Source organism: Hemiscyllium ocellatum, chromosome 10, assembly GCF_020745735.1.
Source record: "Hemiscyllium ocellatum isolate sHemOce1 chromosome 10, sHemOce1.pat.X.cur, whole genome shotgun sequence".
NCBI lineage: Eukaryota > Metazoa > Chordata > Chondrichthyes > Orectolobiformes > Hemiscylliidae > Hemiscyllium > Hemiscyllium ocellatum.
The window spans coordinates 21308586-21328636 of record NC_083410.1 but is presented as its reverse complement, the minus strand read 5'-3'; the positions used below and the strand labels follow the sequence as shown (position 1 = coordinate 21328636).

The following is a 20051-nucleotide window of genomic DNA, read 5'->3' as shown; positions in this document are numbered from 1 at the left end:
TGGAGCATCAGTGGCTCTATGGGAGAGTGATTCCAGATTTTCACTGTCCTTTTTTTTTGGAGAAGTACTTCCGGACATCAGTTGAAACTACAGCAAACTTCTTTTTTACTTTTCTAATTCTCTTACTATTGCAGATTTATCCCAGCCTGATTTATGAGCGGTGTTGCATTTATTTTGTTGCAGCACAAATTAGAATGTCTTTGAGATGTGTTCAATATATTGCTGCTGTTCTGACATCATCCTTCAACTGCAATTAGGCTAACTCTGAAGTGTGAGGTGCTGCTGGCAGCCTGTAGTAATGCTGTTTATTGATGCAGGTTGCTGAGTTTAACCCCCCCCCCCCCCTCCCCCACGTGCACATTTGGATACATGCTGAGATTTCTTCTTGAATAGCTTTTAAACATTAAAAAGATTCCATGTGAGGTTTTAAAACTTTCCGAGGGAACCTTAGCATTTGATTGGGAGTTGCTACATCTGTAGCTTCAGAGTCTGGTCAGAAATTGATTGAGATAAAGGAAGAATGTGTAACATTATGGAGAAAAAGCGGTAGAATGGCACTAAGTCAATTGCTTATTTTGGAGAGCCAGTGCAGAATCAACTGGAGTGAATGGTCTCCTCCCGTGCTGTAACAAGTATGTGACTGTAAGTTATACAACTTCTGTGTCTTTTGTGCTTTGGAAACTGCTGTCCATCAGAGTAAAGTTACCAGAGTATCAGCATTCTCAAAATGCATCTCAATATAGTTCTTCTTATTTATCACTTGAATAATTCGATAAGACAGTTAATACTGTTGTGAATACGGCTGATGTTATTACCAGACAAGTCAAATTTCAGACAGAAACCCGGTTTGATGAGTCATACTTTAATCTGTTTCCTTTTTAATAAAGTGGTCTTTTGCTGAAACATAAGCATACGCTGCTGCAGGTTTTACTTTATAAACAAAAATAAGTAACTGCAATAAAATGGAATAGTCGAAACTATCTACTTATAAATTCCTAGATCTTAAACACAGCCCAAGTATTATCCCAAAACTTTATAAATTGAAAATAAACAAGGCAGATTTTTTTTTATAGTACCCAAAACACCACTCCTGGTGCTGTCCCCAAAACACCACTCTTTAATATTCTCACCAGAATCCATGTTCCCAACACCTCAGGACATTTAAGTCGCTTGCAAGCTGAATCTTTATTCTGGAACTGTGATAGCTGCTTCTTTGAGCTACCACATACCTCAACTCAATGGCACCCAGCTTTAAGATAATGTGAATCTGTTTGGGTAGAAATGAGAAATAGCAAAGGAGAAAAGTCCCTGTTGGGAACAATCTTTAGGTCCTTAAATGGTAGCTCCATTATGAGGCACAATATAAACCAGGAAATACTGTGGGCTCATAAGAAAAATATAGCAATAATCCTGGGTGATTTTAATATGTATGTAGGTTGGATTAATCAAATTTGTAAGGATTGCCTTGAGGGAGAGTTAATTGAATTTATTAGCGAATGTTTCTTGAAGCAATCTGTTGGGAAACCAACGAGAGACCAAGTTATTCTGAATTTGGTTTTGTGTAATGAGGTGGGATTAATGAATGAATGAACTAGTAAAGGATACTGTAGGGAAGAGTGATTAAGGTATGCTAGAGCTCAAATTCAGTTTGAGGATGAAAAACTGGTTCAGAGGAGACTCACTAGATTGATTCCAGAGGTAAGGAGTTTGTCTTATGGAGTAATTGAAGCCTATACACTTGAGTTTAGAAGAGTCAGAGATGTAATTCCAATACATAAAATGCTAATGGAAATTGACAAATTAGATGTAAAAAGGATGTTTCCGATAGTGAGCAACCTAAAACGAGAGGTCGTAGTTTTAGTGTGAGGTGTAGCAGATTTAGAGTAGAGTTGCAGTGGAATTATGTCTTTCAAAAGGTAGTGAGTCTATGAAATTCACTGCCCCACATGAGATATTGTCCGTGTTCCTTAAATTTACTCAGATTTTTAATTTGAAATGGGCATAGGTAGGAGTGGGGTTGAGGCTGAAATGAATTCATGATCATATCAAATGGTGGATCAACTCTTCACTCCATGGTAATCAAAATCACTATCTTATACTGACTTCGCAGAAATTTTGCATAACTATTCTTGTTCCAGTGTTTTCACAGAACTAAGTTAAAAATCGCACAAAGCCAGGTTATGATCCAACAGGTTTATTTGAATGTACAAGCTTTTGGAACACCGTTCGTTTGTCAGATAGCTAATGGGGACAGGTACATAGGACACAGAATTTATAAGTAAAAGATCAAAGTGTCATACAACTGATGCAATGTATTACAGTTCAACGCCAGCACCTTCACTCCACAGGACCAACACCACCTAAAATCAAAAACAAAACCCAAAGTCTCCCACTTCTGGGCTTTTCCCTTGATCTTAAAAACGATAGTTCTGTGAATGCAATAGAACCTCTAAATAAATGTTAGCACTTAAATAGAACATTATTAGAGGTAGAATACCAACTACTATCACTTTGAGTAATAGCTAATGATGTGTTAAAGAGGTCGGGCACTAAATGGTAATGTTTTATTTGTTTGCTCTAGTATCTCAGCCACCTCCTGGAACTGATGACTCTATGTTGAGGGGCTTGCATTCGTCTAGCCAGCTAATTGTGCCACCGCCATCAATCCCCATGTTAAGTGCATGCTTCAACAAACTGTTCTCAATGCTGCAGGTTCATCATGTTCAGGTATAGGATCTGACTTATTTCATTTGTTTCTTTGACTATGATTCTTCATTTTCATTTTTTTTAATTGCACTTTTTAATTTTATTTCAGTTGGAATCATTATTGCAGTTATGGCTTACATTGAGCATGAATGCTTGTTCTGTTGGAAATGAAGAAGCTGGAACTGATGTTTTTTTATTTAATGCAAGCAGAGTTCCAACAATCCCTTTAAGTCAAGGTGAGCTGCTTATTACCAAAAGTAGAGGCTGTTTACTTCATTTTCTCAAACATCCAAAAATTGCTGAATTAAGTTTGCATATGTATATATATTTTTGGAGACAAAATACGAAGTATTTTTAAAAGATAATCAGTGCCTATTGACAGTTAAAACTTGTCCACTCTGTGAACTTCGATTTTCTCAAAACATGTCTTTTCATTTAAATGGCAGCTTCAATATCTAGCCTCTTAACAGTGTTAGCCTGGTACCCAAACACTTCACTGCGGACTTGGTGCCTTGTTTTGCACAGTCTGACTCTCATGACGAACATGCAGCTGAATGGTAAGTGATCCCTTTGAGTTTCAAATTTTTCTACCTTCCTCTAGTAATGCAAAATTGTGCAGAGAAACCCTGAGCATAGTTTCCATGGATTAGTCTAATTATATTTGGTGTCTTTTAAGATCCTATTTAAACAAAATAATAACCTCCCTAAGTTATGGTTTACTTATGCCTACTATTCACTTATTCATACGCTTGCATATTCCAGCTGTACGATTTGCTATTTGAAACTTGAGCTATATTTATTTTTGAGTTGCTTTCTTCTCTGTCAGTAATGAAGATCTTTTGTCCAAAGCTTAGTTAGCCTGTGGATATGGTTCAAAGCAGTGATAAAGGTGGAATGTGAGTTTATTTGTGATACTGTTGTGAAGAGAAGTTGAGGAATTGAGTGCAGAGAAGCTTCAGAGTTGACCTGATGGAGGCCTTCAGGATCACGAAGGCTTATGATATACCTAACAGTGACAATTTCTTCCACTAGTTAGAACTGGTAAGAGCTTGCATTTTCAACATTGCTACAAAGATTTGTTTAATCATCTAATCTCTTCCTGCACTTGCACTGCATAAGTGGATTTTGCAAATGGAAAATAAAATCATGAATGCAAACCTGAATTCCATGTTTTCGGATTGCGTACTTTTGAACAAGTTTTAAAATCAGTGATGAAATAGCTGAATTACTTTGAGGTTTTAACACAATTGGAAGTTAGTATAATATTTGAATTGCAGCTTCAACTTTTGCATGATTGCTGAACAGAATATTGAAAAGTGCTCAAATGAGCTGGGGACATATGGAACTAATAGAAGGAGGAAGCTAAGGCAAAATATTTGGGAGGTTTTTGATGACCAGCACAACCTTCCAATATTCTAATCAAGCTCTTCCTCTTAAGTTCCGATTGTGTGCAACTAAAAGATTGCAGCCAATAAAGCACATGTGCAATTGGCAGATTGGTTGACTAATGAGAAAGAACATACAAGATGCAGAATTCAAGGGCAGAACAGGAGGCATTTATGCTAGAAATTGAAATCTTGACCAGTGAAAAAAATTTGAAAAATGTGATGCTGGAAAAACACAGCAGGCCAGGCAGCATCCGAGGAGCAGGAGAATCGACGTTTTGGGCATAAGCCGTTCTTCAGGAATGAGTGAAAAAAGATGTTTGGTGAATGATATTCAGGCAAGGTGCAGACTAGGGCCAAAGGAAATATTGAAACTATCTTAAGCTTTCTATGCCACCCAGGAGAGCATTAACTTGACATTTTCAAACAGGAGATTTTTATCATTCCAGGGTTTTCCTTGTTTGCTTTATTCACTTTGGCAAATAAAAATGGACTTCAATTTAGAAGCTGCAAATTTAAATCATTTACAAAATGTTATGAATGCGTAACTTTCTTACTGTATTTAAATTTTATAATGAGTTTAATAAATGCTGGCACAGCCAGCAAAGCCCACATCCTCTGAATGGAAAAGAAAAATGAACATAACACTTACCGTGCATAAGTTGGATTTAGATGCGTACTTAATTTTTAAACATTATGTCAGCAGCAAGTTTATTGGAGGCCAATTTTTTTTTGTTTCAGTTGCTCCAAGCAATAGCATCGTGTTGCAAGAAAACACAGCTCAGGTGATGGTTTCAGATCCGAACATGATTCATGTATTAGTGAGATTCTTCTCAGGAACCAGCCCTCATGGTACTTGTCAACACAGCCCACAGGTACCTAAATACATACCAAAAATGTCAAAAGTTATTTTTTTTAAAAAAAACTATCTTTCTTGGCAGTATTCTTGTTTTTATTTTATCCAAATCTCTAATCTACTTGGGGACTCAAGTGACAATGTGACAGTTGTTGAATAATTATTCTCTGTTACTGAATTCAAGTGTGCTGTTGATCTAACTTTAAAATTTCTGTTAACTTGGCTTTGTTCCATATGTTAGCACCCGTTTCCTCTCAGCTGAAGTTTTTCATTTTACTTAATCCTTGACCCAGTTGTGATGCTCTGATCCCGGACTTCCTTTAAGCTGTTTGCTGGTTGAGATGATGGGAGACATTGAAGAATAAATTGGTACTAACAGAGTGTGTACCCATTCTTTCTTCCAATGGGGAGGTCTTTTTTAGACCCTGCTTGGAGTAATTTCAGAACAACAGAGACATGAGTGAATATGTTTCTCAACACTGTTGCCAGAATTTATGTTACCACCCCAAACACCAGAATAATTTTCTCATTACGTATGTTGGCTATTGATTAAATAAGAGGAACACTTGTTCTTTTGAAGGTGTTGGTGGGATTTTGACAAGGCAATGAACAGAGAAAGTATAAACAACTACAATCTGCAATTCAGTAGATTGTTTGAGTCTGTCCAATTAATGTCACCAAGGTTAGGACTAGTTGCTAATTCACGGTATGAAGCACTCTGCAGTGTTAGAAGATGCAATTGTAGTGCTCATAAAGCATTAAATAGGAATTTTGCTTGTTGATAGCTAAATGTATGGGGAGAAGTTTGTATCAAAGATACATGTTTGTATCAAAAAACTCAACTGAGTTCAGTGACCACTTTTGGCTCTACTATTTTGAATGAAAATACATGATTTCTCATTAGTGATGTTTGTGAACTTCTGAGAATATGAATGTACTTTCTTAGCTCCATGTAAAAATTCAGTCAATGATTGGCAATATGATTATACCGCCACTGAAACTATTCTGATTATGTACCCTAAAGAAAGCAAGTAAGCAAGTCAACTTGTGAATGAGTCTTGTGTTCATCGGTTTTAGGAACAGGATATAAATTAAAAGATGCAATGACTTCTGAACTTTCAGTCCAATACTAGAAACGAATGTTGTCACAAGAGATGTAATGTTGAAGTTGCCAAATCTTAACAAACTAATTCAGCTGGCAAGGTTAATGGAAAGATTATCCTGCACCCAAACTGCACTAGATTGCCTTGATGGGTACAGAAGATATCAGACAAACTTAGAGTGTGCATCTGGAGTGCAATCTACTTCATATTCCTTTCATTTGTACTAGCAGAAGGCAAACCTGGTGGTTTCCCTTTACGGGTGTATGCTGCAACTTGCCCAGTATGTTGATGGTTGCTGCTCTGGTGATCAAATACACCAAATCGCAGATCTGGAATGACCTTTCCTACACTGCTTAGTTGTCACAATGAAAGGAAGTAGATAGCTTCCAAGTAGCAAATATCTTCACACACCTGATGCTTTGGGTATGTTGAGCAAGCACATTCACTTGCACATGCTTTTTATGGAAAAGCTTATTATTTCTTAGGTTATTTAAATTGATCTACACATGAAATTGAAGTCCTGCATATTTTTGCATCATGAGTGTGTCTTTTGTTATTGAGTTGACTCGACAACAGTCCAAAAACGTTGATGCAAATTATATTTATTCTAACTCTGGAAACTTACTTGTGCAGTCATTTTACTGATGACATCATAGTGTAGGTCAATTAATTTTGCACTGGATACTTTGGTTAATTGTATTGAAATGAGTTTCAATATATGTAGAATGTTGCCATACTTTGGTATCAAAACTTGATATGTTGATGCCACAAGTTTAACACACACTGTTTACTTTCAGCTCATTCAAAAATCAAGAGTATCAAGCTTAACCTTTAAAATTGTTGTCAAACTGGAGGATGGCTTTTACTGAAAGGAGAGGATTCTGAATGAAGAGCAGGGTAGACCAAAAATTAAGATTGGAAATTTTCTTCTTGTCACCCATTTTTCTGATATTCCTCCAATTCTTTCCCCATCTTTCTGAAACCATTGACCTCTAGCCGAGACTATATTTGGCATAGACCAAGTTACATTCTTTAAGAGCAAAGGTTTGCAGTGATGCCAAACGAAAGACATCACAAATAAATTTATTCATAACATGCCCACAAGTTCACTTTCCTTACTGGGCATAATTTGGAGATTGAACTGTTTCCTAACTCCAACTGCCATCCCTACTCTATCCAAGGTGCTTTGGTATTAAAGCTGACAGAATACTGAGAAATGTGGACAGAGTGGATGTGGAGATGTTTCCACGAGTAGGAGAGACTACGAGCCCAGTAGACAGCCTCCGTATGAAGGGAAACTGTTCAGAATCTGAGATGGGGAGGAATTTCTTCAGCCAGTGAGTGGTGAATCTGTGGAACTCATAGCCACAAAAGGCTGGGGAGGCCAAGTCATTAAGCGCATTGAAGATAAAGATAGGTTTTTGATTAAAAAGAACTTCAGAGGTTACAGGGAGAAGGCAAGAGAATGGGTTTGAAAAGCATTAGCCATGATCAAATGGCAGAGCAGACTCGATGGGCTGAATGGCCTAGTTCTGCTCTGTATCTTATGAACTCTTTTTGCATTCCTGTAGCTGAAGCTGGAAGTTGAATTATCGATATGGAGCATTGTGGTTACTTCATACTGTGACAATAATTTTAATTCTACAATTGAAGATGCATCTTTGGGATTTAATGACATTACATTTCAAAGTATGTTTAGCCTGTCTTTTGTCTTTCAGGTTGGACCAACAGCTACTCAAGCTATGCTAGAGTTTCTTACTCGACTCCAGGTGCACCTCTCTTCAACCAATCCTCAGATGTTCAGTGAATTCCTGTTGAAGCTTATACATATACTTTCAACTGAAAGGTAATGAGCATTTTGCTAAAAATGTGATCAATTGATTTAATACTTAATATTACCACTGACCTTTTAAGTCATGAATCATCTTCCATTGTGGGTTAAAATTAGTTGAAGAATGTTCATTTTATTGCATCTTTCATATGAACAGACAGCAGGACTATTTGGCCACTGCAGTCTTTTGAGTTACTCGGAAGGATTGTGGCTGATTTGATTGTTACCTCAAATCCATGTTTCCGATTACCCTGGCTTTCACCCCCTTGCTGACAAGAATCTTTTCACCCTTACTTTAAAGATATTCAAAGACTCCACAGAGGTTGTTTTTTAGGAAGAGGGTTCTGAAGATCAATTTTTGTGTCCTCTCTATCCAAAATGGACAATTTTAGATTCTCCCACATTATGCACCATTTGCCAGACTATTGCCCACTCAGATAATCAATCTGTATCTTTCTTTATTCTCTTTGTCTCTTCGCAGCTTACTTTCCCCACCTTCACCTTACTTTCTGCAAATGTAGCATTAATATCCTCTGTCCCTTCATTGAAGTTACTAACATGCATTGCAAACAGTTAAAGTTCCAGCACAGACCTCTGTGTCACGCCACTTGTTGCATTTTGCCAACTGGCGAAAAGACCCTTTCACGCTTAATCATTGCTTCTAGTTTGCCAGCCAATCTTCTATCTTTGCCAGTATGCACCCCTACACCATAAGCAACTTTTGATGTTTTGCTTAATCATATAAGAGGGTGTCTAATCATATAAGATATGTATCTCTGTAAATTTAAATACAGTTTATCCTCCTTTTCCTCTTTATTAGATTAGGTTACTTAGTGTGGAAACAGTCCTACCCCTTCACCTAACACTACGGGCAATTTTTTTTTGGACTGTGGTAGGAAACCGGAGTACTCGGAGGAATGTGCAAACGCCACACAGATAGTTGCCTGAGGCGAGAATTGAACCCGGGTCTCTGGCGCTTTGAGGCAGCAGTGCTAACCACTGTGCCAACGTGCCACCACATTCTCAGTATGTTACTTAGAGTCATAGAGACGCACAGCATGGAAACAGAACCTTTGGTCCAACCCGTCCATGCCCCATCTTTCCCCTCTCACCCTAAACCTATGCCCTCTCGTTCTGGACTCCCCAACTCCAGAGAAAAGACTTTGCCTATTTACCCTATTCGTGCCCTTCAATAATTTTGTGAACCTCTATAAGGTCACCCCTCAGCTTCTGACACTCCAGGGAAAACAGCCCCAGTCTGTTCAGCCTCTCCCCATAGCTCAAATCCTCCAACCCTGGCAACATCCTTGTAAATCTTTTCTGAACCCTTTCAAGTTTCACAACATCTTTCCGATAGGAAGGAGACCAGAACAGCACGTAATATTCCAACAGTGGCCTAACCAATGTACAGCCGCAACATGACTTCCCAACTCATGTACTCAATGCTCTGACGGATAAACAAAAACATACCAAACGCCGCCTTCACTATCCGGTCTACCTGTGACTCCACTTTCAAGGAGCTATGAACCTGCACTCCAAGGTCTCTTTGTTCAACAACACTCCTTAGGACCTTACCACTAAGTGTATATATCCTGCTAAGATTTGCTTTCCCAAAATGCAGCACCTCGCATTTATCTGAATTAAACTCCACTGCCACTTCTCAGCCCATTGGCCCATCTGGTCAAGATCCTGTTGTAATCTGAGGTAACCCTCTTCACTGTGAGCTACACTTCCAATATTGGTATCATTTTCAAACTTAGTAACTGTACCTCATGTTCGCATTCAAATCGTTTATGTAAATGACAAAAAGTAGAGGACCCAGCACCGATTCTCATGGCACTCCACTGGTCACAGGCCTCTAGTCTGAAAAACTACCCTCCACCACCACCCTCTGTTTTCTACCTTTTTGGGCCAGTTCTGTATCCAAATGGTTAGTTCTCCCTGTATTCCATGAGATCTAACCTTGCTAATCAAACTCCCATAGGGAACCTTGTTGAACGCCTTACTGAAGTCCATGTAGATCACATCTACTGCTGTGCCTTCATCAATCCTCTTTGTTACTTCCTCAAAAAAGTCAATCAAGTTTGTGAGACATGACTTCCCATGCACAAAGCCATGTTGACTATCCTTAATCAGTTCTTGCCTTTCCAAATACATGTACATTCTGTCCCTCAGGATTCCCTCCAAAAACTTGCCCACCACCGACGTCAGGCTCACTGGTCTATAGTTCCCTGGTTTGTCCTTACCACTTTTCTTAAACAGTGGCATCACGTTAGCCGACCTCCAGTCTTCTGGTACCTCACCTGTGACTATCGATGATACAAATATCTCAGCAAGAGGCCCAGCAATCACTTTTCTAGCTTCCCACAGCGTTCTAGGGTACACCTGATCAGGTCCTGGGGATTTATCCACCTTTTATGCGTTTCAAGACATCCAGCACTTCCTCCTCTGTAATTTGGACATTTTGCAAGATGTCACCATCTATTTCCCTACCGTCTACATCTTCCATATCCTTTTCCACAGTAAATACTGATGCAAAATACTCGTTTAGTATCTCGTCTATCTCCTGCGGTTCTACACAAAGGCCACCTTGCTAATCTTTGAGGGACCCTATTCTCTCCCCAGTTACCCTTTTGTCCTTAATGTATTTGTAAAAACCCTTTAGATTCTCCTTTGTTCTGTTTGCCAAAGCTATCTCATGTTCCCTTTTTGCCCTCCTGATTTCCCTCTTAAGTATACTCTTCTAAGGATTCACGCGATTTATCCTGTCTATACCGTACATATGTTTCCTTTTTTTAGCCAAACCCTCAATATCTTTACTCATCCAGCGTTCCCTATACTTACCAGCCTTTCCTTTCACCCTAACAGGAATATACTTCCTCAAAGAATGCCAATAGATTGGTTAAAAGTGATTTTCCTTTCACAAAACCATGCTGACTCTACCTGCTTACTTTGAACTTACTTAAATGCTCTGCTATAAATTCTTCAATTGGAGCATCTAACATTTCCCCTTTGACAGATTTAAAGCCAACTCATGTTTTTTGCCTTCCTTTTTGAATGAAGGAGTTAAGTTTACTATTTTATTTAAATGAAACCTTCCTGGATCAAGGGAGTTTTGGAAAATTAAAGCATGTTCATCAATTCAGTCTTGCAGTTCCTTGTTTAGACCCTGGGATGAAATCCATGATGACCTGAGCACTTGACAACCTGGAGTTTGAACAGTTTACTCAGTACCACTTCTCTGATTGTAATTTTCCTGAATTCCTTGATTTCTTCCATTTTTCTCCCTTTCGTGACCAGGGGGATATTCTAAAGTGCTGATCAGCCCATTAGTCTTTTGAAAAATGTTATTGCTGTTGGAATATAGAAAGTGAAAGAATTGTATTGTACAATGTAAAGCTAAATGCAATAACAGTGAAATAAATGACTAGGTAAGCTATTTAAAAGATGTTGATTGAGAATTAAATACTGTCCAGGCATTCAAAGAAACTCCCTGGTCTTCAAATTATCATGTCCATGAGATTTCTTTCTTCTACACCCGAGGGCACAAGGGTCTTCGGTTTAATATCGCACTAAAAAGGAAGCATCTTTAACAGTATAACTCCTCTTCAGTACTGCACTGATTGTCAGCATGGTTTATGTGCTGAGGTCTCCAGTATGGAATACCAACACAATGTAGTGACTAGTGTGAGCATGCAACCCCTTAGCCCATGGCGGCACTTTGTATTCTAACAATAATTGTTAGTTAAATATTTTACTTAAAAACAATGATTACGCATTCAGTGATTTTAATTATTTCAACTATTTGATAACATTTCACTGCAATGTTTTACACCATTTTCATCATACCTTCATGGTATTAAAATTTATTCCTTTGCTAAACAGCATTTTGGTCCCCAGTTTATGATTTCACAAGGACTCAATGAGATTTTCATCTAGGGACAAAAAGCAAAGGTTGGTTATTATGAGGTGGTACTTGCTCCACTTCTACAATGACATATTTGACTCAGTGACATGCTTCCAACCACACATCTATGCCATCACTGAGACCAGCCTTTTCACATTTGTAACATAATTGTCTCTGCCCATCTCTGCTCACCTGCTGAAACTCTCATCTATGCCTTTATTTCTAGACGAGACCATTTCAATACACTCCTGGCTGGCCTGTTACACCTGGCCTCCTTAAACCTGCGTGATCCAGAATTCTGCTTATGTCCTGTTCACCCATCACCTCTCTGTTCATTGTCCTGCATTTGTCCCTGGTTAAACATTGCTTTAATTTTTTTTTAATCATTCGCATCCCTGTTTCAAATTCTTCTATGGCCTCAAACTGATGTAATCTCCTCTGATCCGACAACCTTGCAACATATCTGTACTCCACTAATTCTGGCCTTTTGTGTTTACCAGATTGTAATTGCAGCATTGTCATTGTCCCTTCATCTGCCTTGTCCTAAATTCTGCATAAACTCCTTAAACATCTCCACTTCTTAGTTTTGTACAAATCTACTCAAAACCTACTTCTTTGACCATCTCTTCAGCCATTCATGCTAATATAACTTGATTTCAAATCTTTAATGCTTCATGAAATAATTCAGGATGTTTTATTGCATTAAAATCCCTATAGAAATATGCATTTTTATAATATGACTGACGTAGCAACTGAATAATATTTTACTTCTAACCCCTCCACCATGGTTTATTTCCTCCTCCAAGCTTAGAGGAGAATGAGCCTGTATTTTTGTATTAATGTATCATCGGAGACATTCCCAAGTGTGTCACAACCAATGTGTTGTAGCCACTTTGTGCTGAACTAGGTCCCAAAAACATAATTGAGATAATACTTGTTTTGGTATCTAAATATAGTAAACAACCAGATGTACTTCAAAGGAATATTATCAAACAAAATTTCACATGAAATATTATGACCAGTGACCAAAACCTTTTAGCAGGGAGATAAGTTTTAAAAAGATGTCTTGGAGAAAAGAGAGCTAGTGAAATGATGTTTTAGGAAAGAAATTCCAGATCTTGGGGCACTGGCTGCTGAAAGCATGGTTGGTAGCCGTGGAGCTTTTGAAATTGGGAGGCTGAAAAGCCTAGAATTACTGGAATGCAAAGGTGTCAGCAAGTTGGAAGATGAGAGGTGATGAGAAAGAGGGTTGAGGGGAAGGGAAACATTAATTGTGGATTAGTCCAAATATCCTGCTCTTTGAATAACCCCAAGTGTCAGGACTCATCTACAAGATTATAGTTCTAACAATACAGCTGTGTTCAGAGCTCCGTTCAAGTCTTCAGGGCAGACTAGCACACTCAATCTTTTGACTTGGAGGTAGGGTACTTTGATTTAGTCAAGCTAGATAAACTAGATGCAAGAATGTCCCAGTTCAGATCCAAAGTTAAAAACAAAATCTCAGTTTAGGAAATATTGTAATTGTCATTGTTGGTTGAGAAAGTTTATGGGCATATTCTACCACATAGATGATAAATCAACATTTCAAAATCATTAAGAGTTGTCTGTGGCTGTTGCATGATGAATGAATTTTAATCCTGTCAAATCGTGAATTGTAATTTTAAAAAAACATTTGTTCTTCAGAGGCCCATTCCAAACTGGACAAGGTCCACTGGATGCACAGGTAAAACTCCTGGAGTTTACATTGGAGCAAAACTTTGAGTCTGTTTCTGTCAGCACAATCTCTGCAGTCATCGAATCTGTGACTTTCTTGGTGCATCATTACATCACTTGCTCAGACAAGGTTATATCTCGAAGCGGCTCTGACAGTTCAGTTGGAGCCCGTGCCTGTTTTGGAGGATTGTTTGCAAATATCATCCGTCCAGGTGATGCAAAAGCAGTATGTGGGGAGACGACGAGGGATCAACTCATGTTTGATCTGCTGAAGTTGGTTAACATTTTGGTGCAGTTGCCCCTTTCAAGCAACCGAGAGTACAGTGCCAGGATGCCAGTTGCCAGCAGTGCCTCAGACAGCGTGTCTGATGAGGAAAAGGTCTCTGGCAATAAAGATGGGAACACAAACACCTCTTTCACACAAGGAGCAACAACTTGCATTGCTGATTTGGTTTTGGGAAACCAGCAAATCATGAGCCAGATCCTTTCAGCTTTGGGACAGTGCAATAGCAATGCTATGGCAATGATAATAGGTAGGTATTCTGTTGATAAATCACCTCGGTTAAGATGGAGCTCATTAAAAGTATTAATCAATACTGCTGTAAGATTTAGTTGTTGTGTTCGCTAGGAATTTAAAGATTCTGAAGATCAAGATAAGTAAAATGTATGTTTTTATTGATTAGAATATGAACAATTAAGTGAAAGGTGGAATGTGAGAGTAAATGTGAAAGATCAGGTTTTTTTAAAGAACTAAAACTAAAAGTTTTGCAGGTTGCAATATAGATTTAGGCCCATGAGATCAATAGAGATACCTAAAGTTGACATGGGCATTTAAGCTTATTCCTGATGAAGGGCTTATGCTCGAAACGTCGAATTCTCTATTCCTGAGATGCTGCCTAACCTGCTGTGCTTTGACCAGCAACACATTTGCAGATGGGCATTTAAAAAAAAGTTAGACAAATATTCTGTTGTTGAGAAGTAAAGAAGTTGAATGTAATGATAAATGTGTATGAAGCCCAACGCCAGCTGAGATGATGCTGTGTGCAAATCTACATTGTCTGAAGGATATGGGGAAAACTGTAGGTGTGACAGTTTTACTAGGTTGCTGCTTGGAGTGAAGAAATGATTCAAAAATTGCATTTATTCACTTTAGAGTAGAAATTATAGGTTAAAGGCCAAATACTGCTAATATCTGAAATCTAAAAGATGATTATAGGGTAATTTGATTAGTGTTTGAAATTTGTGAGCTGATTCTGCATGCTGAATAGGAACAGACTGTTTTCAGTTATCTGGAATAATAGAATAATGTTTATTAGACTGGCTATGTAAGATTTACAACAAAACTGATTTTTTTAAAAATACAGGCTTATGACACTGTTAACTATTAAATACAACCAGAATTAGTAGCTAAATACAGAAATCATGTCAACATTCGAGTATAGATGAAATACATGATTGAACAAATGTCGGGTAATGTAGGAAGAGCAACAAGGATAAGAATATTGTTCTTGTAGAGAATGTACCTCAACATGGAGAGGCTGTGGTGAACTACTGCTTTCCATGTTCTACTTACTATACAGTTTCCCCATAAACTTAAAGGCAACTGAATAATTCAGTTTAACTTCAGCCAATTATTAGCTACTCTGGAATGCAGTTTTGTAATTTTTTAATTCTAAATGTGTTAATTAACACAATTTAACCCATTTAAGCTTTGTATCTTATGGACCATGTGGAAAATATTTTTCAGTTACATAAATCTTAATTCTGGATGTAAGTTTGCTCACTGTGCTGGAAGGTTCATTTTCAGACATTTCGTCACCATGCTAGGTAACATCAGTGAACCTCCAGTGAAGCACTAGTGCTAGTGACCCGCTTTCTATTTGTATGTTTGGGCTTCCTTGGGTTGGTGATACCAGTTCCTATGGTGATGTCATGACCACAGGTAATTACATCACCAACCCAAGGAAACCTAAACACACACATAAAAAGTGGGTCACTAATACTGGTGCTTCACCAGAGGCTCACTGTTGATGTTACCTAGTATGGTGACGAAACATCTGAAAACAAACATTCCAGCTCAGCGAGCAAACTTACATCCAGAACCTCAACCTGAGCTACAAATCTTATCAAAACTTAATTGTTGAGTTGAAGAAATAACTTTTGAGATTTACTTCAATATTTGAGCAAATGTTATCCTTGCAAAAATACAGGTGTTAATATAAGAGATGATTGTTTTTATTTCCTAATCAGGTGCAAGTGGATTACATCTCACAAAACATGAGAACTTCCACAGTGGTTTAGATGCCATTTCAGTTGGTGATGGTCTCTTTAGCATTCTAACTACACTAAGCAAAAAAGCCACTTCAGTGCAAGTCATGCTGCAGCCAATTCTTACATACATGGCATGTGGGTACATGGGAAGACAGGTAATGGAATGAATCATTTTAAGTTTTTGTGAAGTATCATGTTTGCAGTCGTGATCAAATATGCTATTGCATCATACTTTGTAAAATATTTGAAATTTTATGTTGACATATTTGATGGGGCAGTGACCTTTGACACCATTATTCTGTTTTTTTTCTTTTTGACAAGTGAACAACAGTAATATATCCCATTTTACTAAAAACAAAAATACTTTAGTGTCTAAACACTTGGCCTGGCATTGCCTTACTTTCTGGTGTCTCTCTCACTCATGTTGTGTCGTGACAATCCTCAGGCCTGCGACCAGTGTGACTTAGAAATTTCTCCTTCATGGTGCACTAGACATTACTATGTTTAATATTTTTACGTGCTTTGTCTTTACTCTGACACCCGACACACTAATGGATTGCATCGTTGGCTGGCCTCATATCAATATGAATGCATTACTGAGGATATGAGCCCTTGTTTCAACATTTCTTTCATAGTTTCTACTCCAAAATATAGTGGTAGTAAGTTGCTGATTTTTTTTGACAGTTGGCTGCTGCAATTAGTCAATGCATGACCTGGGTAAAGGATAGAGAAAACACACTTTATGACATTGAAAAAACACTGCAATAAAAATCAAAGTTTTCAGGACAGCAAGAGGGGGAATCCTAGTAGAGGGGCATGTGATTATCATGGGAATCTGAAAGTGATTGTGTTGTTTGTTCCATTTTGAAAGTAATAATATTTTCAGGGCATTCAGCACTTCTTCAGGTCTTTCCCTTTGAAATGAAACTATTGATGTATTAGTTGCAGGCACAGCAAGTGCACATTCCGTTTTAAATGACGTGAAATTAATGCTGAGTTTCAGAGCTCCTCTGTTCAGTACTTTCCCCACTTATTTACAAGAAATTACCAAACACTTCTGCGGGAAAGGAGAAGGATTTCATTTTCACAGCAGAGAGAATCACTGCATGTAAACCATAATGTGTTATTTTAGACTCCTCGGTCAATTTTTTACTTTTCAATAATTTCTTTGTAATAATCTTTTAATATTCTAGGGTTCACTTTCAACATGCCAGTTATCTGAGCCATTGTTGTGGTTTATTTTGAGAGTGTTGGATTCCACTGAAGCACTAAAAGCTTTCCATGACATGGGTATGTAAATTGTCCATATGCAGTGTTTGCAGTTGAAAACAATAGAAAGTTATTGTGATTCAAGGCTTTGAATATTTTTTGATTCCCTGTATTTTACAATGGATATTTTTCCAGATCATTAAAAAACAATGTTTGCATCAGCCTCACTTAACTGGAGGCTTTAGCTGTTCTGAACAGCAGGAAGTTTTTCCAATTAAAATTATGCCTTGTCTTCATCTGCTGTCCTTGGTTCTGTAATCTCTACATTACAAAAAACATTGCAATTTTCAGTTGGTGCTCTCTCAACTTTGTTTGTAGAGGAGTGCTTCAGATTTCTGCTACTTTGCTGACATTACTCTTGAAAGCCAAGCTTTGATTTTAATGTTGTGTCCGGGTCCTGAAGATTCACACCAGAGCTTCCCATCGGTCTGGTGAATCTCCACTATATGACCTTCAATGACCATTGCATTTTTTCTGTAATGCAGTTCCTAAAACTGAATGCAGTAGCACAGTTCTTTCTGAGCTGAAGTTTGTAGTCTCTATCTTGACATAGACTTGTAATCTTAGATGCCACCACAATCTGTTACTATGACTTCTTTCTTAGATGAGATAATTAATGAAAATTCAAATGCTAGTTTGGTGCTCGTTAGGGAACAACTTTCATTCACTTTCCCAATGGTTTGTGCTAATTTGTTTATCCTTCCACAAAAGGAATAATACAAAAATGTATATTTAATTCAGTATTACTTTTTGTGCGACACTGCCTTTGGATGCGATCTGAAGAATTGCTATTTTGTTCTTGTAGGGGGCGTCCAGCTTATCTGCAATAACATGGTAACTAGTACACGAGCAATTGTTAATACAGCACGGAGTATGGTTTCTACCATAATGAAGTTTCTTGATTGTGGACCTGGTAAGACAATTGATGGAAACATGAAGGCTAGAGTATTAGCATCAGAGCCAGACAATGCCGAAGGACTTCATAACTTCGCTCCATTGGGTATGTGGTGCCCACTTGGTATTTCATCAATTTTCTGATTAAATGCAAATTAATCTGTTGTATAACTTTTTACTTTAACTTTGATTGCATTAACAAACTGGAGGACTATACCATGCAGGTATCCAATATTGTAGTCAGTCTTTGAAACAATTATGTTTTTAACTTGTTTCAATTGACTGCAGTGAAATGTGAAGAGACTTCTCAATTACCTACAGCTAAAAATCTGCCCCTTTTTTATCAGTTTATTTTTTTTCTCTTTCTAGGAACAATAACTTCTAGTAGCCCAACAGCTCAGCCAGCTGAGGTACTACTTCAGGCCACACCACCCCATCGCCGAGCTAGATCTGCAGCGTGGTCATATATTTTCTTACCAGAAGAAGCATGGTGTGACCTCACTATCCATCTTCCAGCTGCAGTGCTGCTCAAAGAGATTCATATTCAGCCTCACCTTGCCTCACTTGCAAGTAAGTGTGTTCAGGGTTGAGGATTTGTGGTGATTAGCATAAGTCATAGTTAACTTGTTTCTGTCCAAGATGTTCTGTCTATAAGGATTAAAAGTAGTTTCTATATTGGTACAGTTTCTCATGCAAGAGCAACTCATGGTGGCTTGTGGACATAATGGTAACCATCACATAGAAGGGCACTGCACTGTGTGGTTCCCACACCAGTCTATAATTTAATTAGATATTGGTCAGTAAAGGTCATGTTAAATTCGTAAGGAAAATAAAATTAATTTACAGAAGTTGTGATGTTAAACCACGAAATACTCCGTATAGACCTGAACGTTTCGTAAAGTGTGGTAGAACTTAGTAGCATGACTTGGCCTCGCTAAAAGGTGATAGAAAGAAGTAACAAAACTGAATCATTTTCTTGCGTTAAAGAAGGTAGTATCCTAGGTCCATCAATGACCTTACCTCCAATAAGTTCAGAAGTGGGAATATTTGCTGATGGTTGTACAGTGCTCAGTAGTATTCATGACTCAAGTACTGAGCAGTCCATGTTTGTGTGTGACAAAACCTTGAGTAATATTCAAGCTTGGGTGGACATGTGACACAAATGTTGCTTGCAACTTAAGTTCTTGGCAATGACCATTTCCACCAATCGAGAGAATGTAAGTATCTCCCCTTGTCTTTCAATGCCATTATCATTCCTGAAATTCTTAGCAAGAATGTCCTGAAGATTGGCATTGATCAGAAACTGAATTGCACCTGCCATTGTCGGAGAAATTCAGTCCAATGAATCAGAGACCACAAATGAGTATCATAGTGAAATTGACAAACGGTTTATTAGACAAAGCGATATCACGGAAGAGAAATTGACCAGGCTGACACAGAACTGATTCTCTGCACAGATGGCCAGGATTCTCTTCCCCGAACGGAAGATGCCAGCAGGTTTTAGAGGAGTACGACATAAAGGTGATAATTGTAAAGCAGTTACAGTCTAATGGTGAAAATTGTCAATCGATTAAAACAAGAATAAACTGACACAGGCGATTTCAGCCATCTCTTGAGTAGGTGCAAAGGTCTTCTAGAGGATTCTCCATTGTATTTCCCATCTGTGCAAATAGCGAATATGTGCAAATGTCCCTTCTCCTGGCATCCAGGTCTATCCATTGTGTTTCTCCTGCGAGCAAAGTCTTTGGGGCCTCTCGTTCTGCCTGTTTCTTTGTGGTATTGGCTTCAATGGGAAGCGAGCCTGCCCTTAGGGTATTGGGGACCACAGTGTTAATCAGGGCTGGGAGCTTGCTATGAAGTGTATTCTCTGGTCTGGGAGTAGCTTGGTCATGTCTGGTTTCTTTATTTGCCTGTTTGGTTAAGTCTGGGTCACTATGGGTGTGCTCTGTGTGAGATCGCAGGCTTAATCTCTGTGTTTCACAGGCCAACTTCTGTGTTTCTTATGTGGCATGTGAGTGGGCAGGGTAGCAGATATTTCTCCCACAATACCCCCTTTTTTGTACTGTTAATGAGGAAATGAAAAAGGGCAATGTAGCTAGATCCTGGGGGTGGATTG

General features: G+C 38.3%; 1 protein-coding gene across 5 annotated transcripts in view; it reads left to right on the top strand.

Moving 5' to 3' along the window:
* The window catches only part of birc6 (baculoviral IAP repeat containing 6), a 256486-nt gene that overhangs the window by 119958 nt on the left and 116477 nt on the right, over nt 1-20051 (top strand). For all 5 annotated transcript variants that reach the window (XM_060831329.1, XM_060831332.1, XM_060831330.1 and 2 more), the window contains 10 exons: nt 2582-2727; nt 2816-2942; nt 3153-3263; nt 4833-4966; nt 7769-7896; nt 13472-14034; nt 15752-15927; nt 16966-17062; nt 17847-18041; nt 18305-18505. In XM_060831329.1, coding sequence (XP_060687312.1) covers nt 2582-2727; nt 2816-2942; nt 3153-3263; nt 4833-4966; nt 7769-7896; nt 13472-14034; nt 15752-15927; nt 16966-17062; nt 17847-18041; nt 18305-18505 — 1878 coding nt within the window. The remainder of the gene's footprint in view (nt 1-2581; nt 2728-2815; nt 2943-3152; nt 3264-4832; nt 4967-7768; nt 7897-13471; nt 14035-15751; nt 15928-16965; nt 17063-17846; nt 18042-18304; nt 18506-20051) is intronic.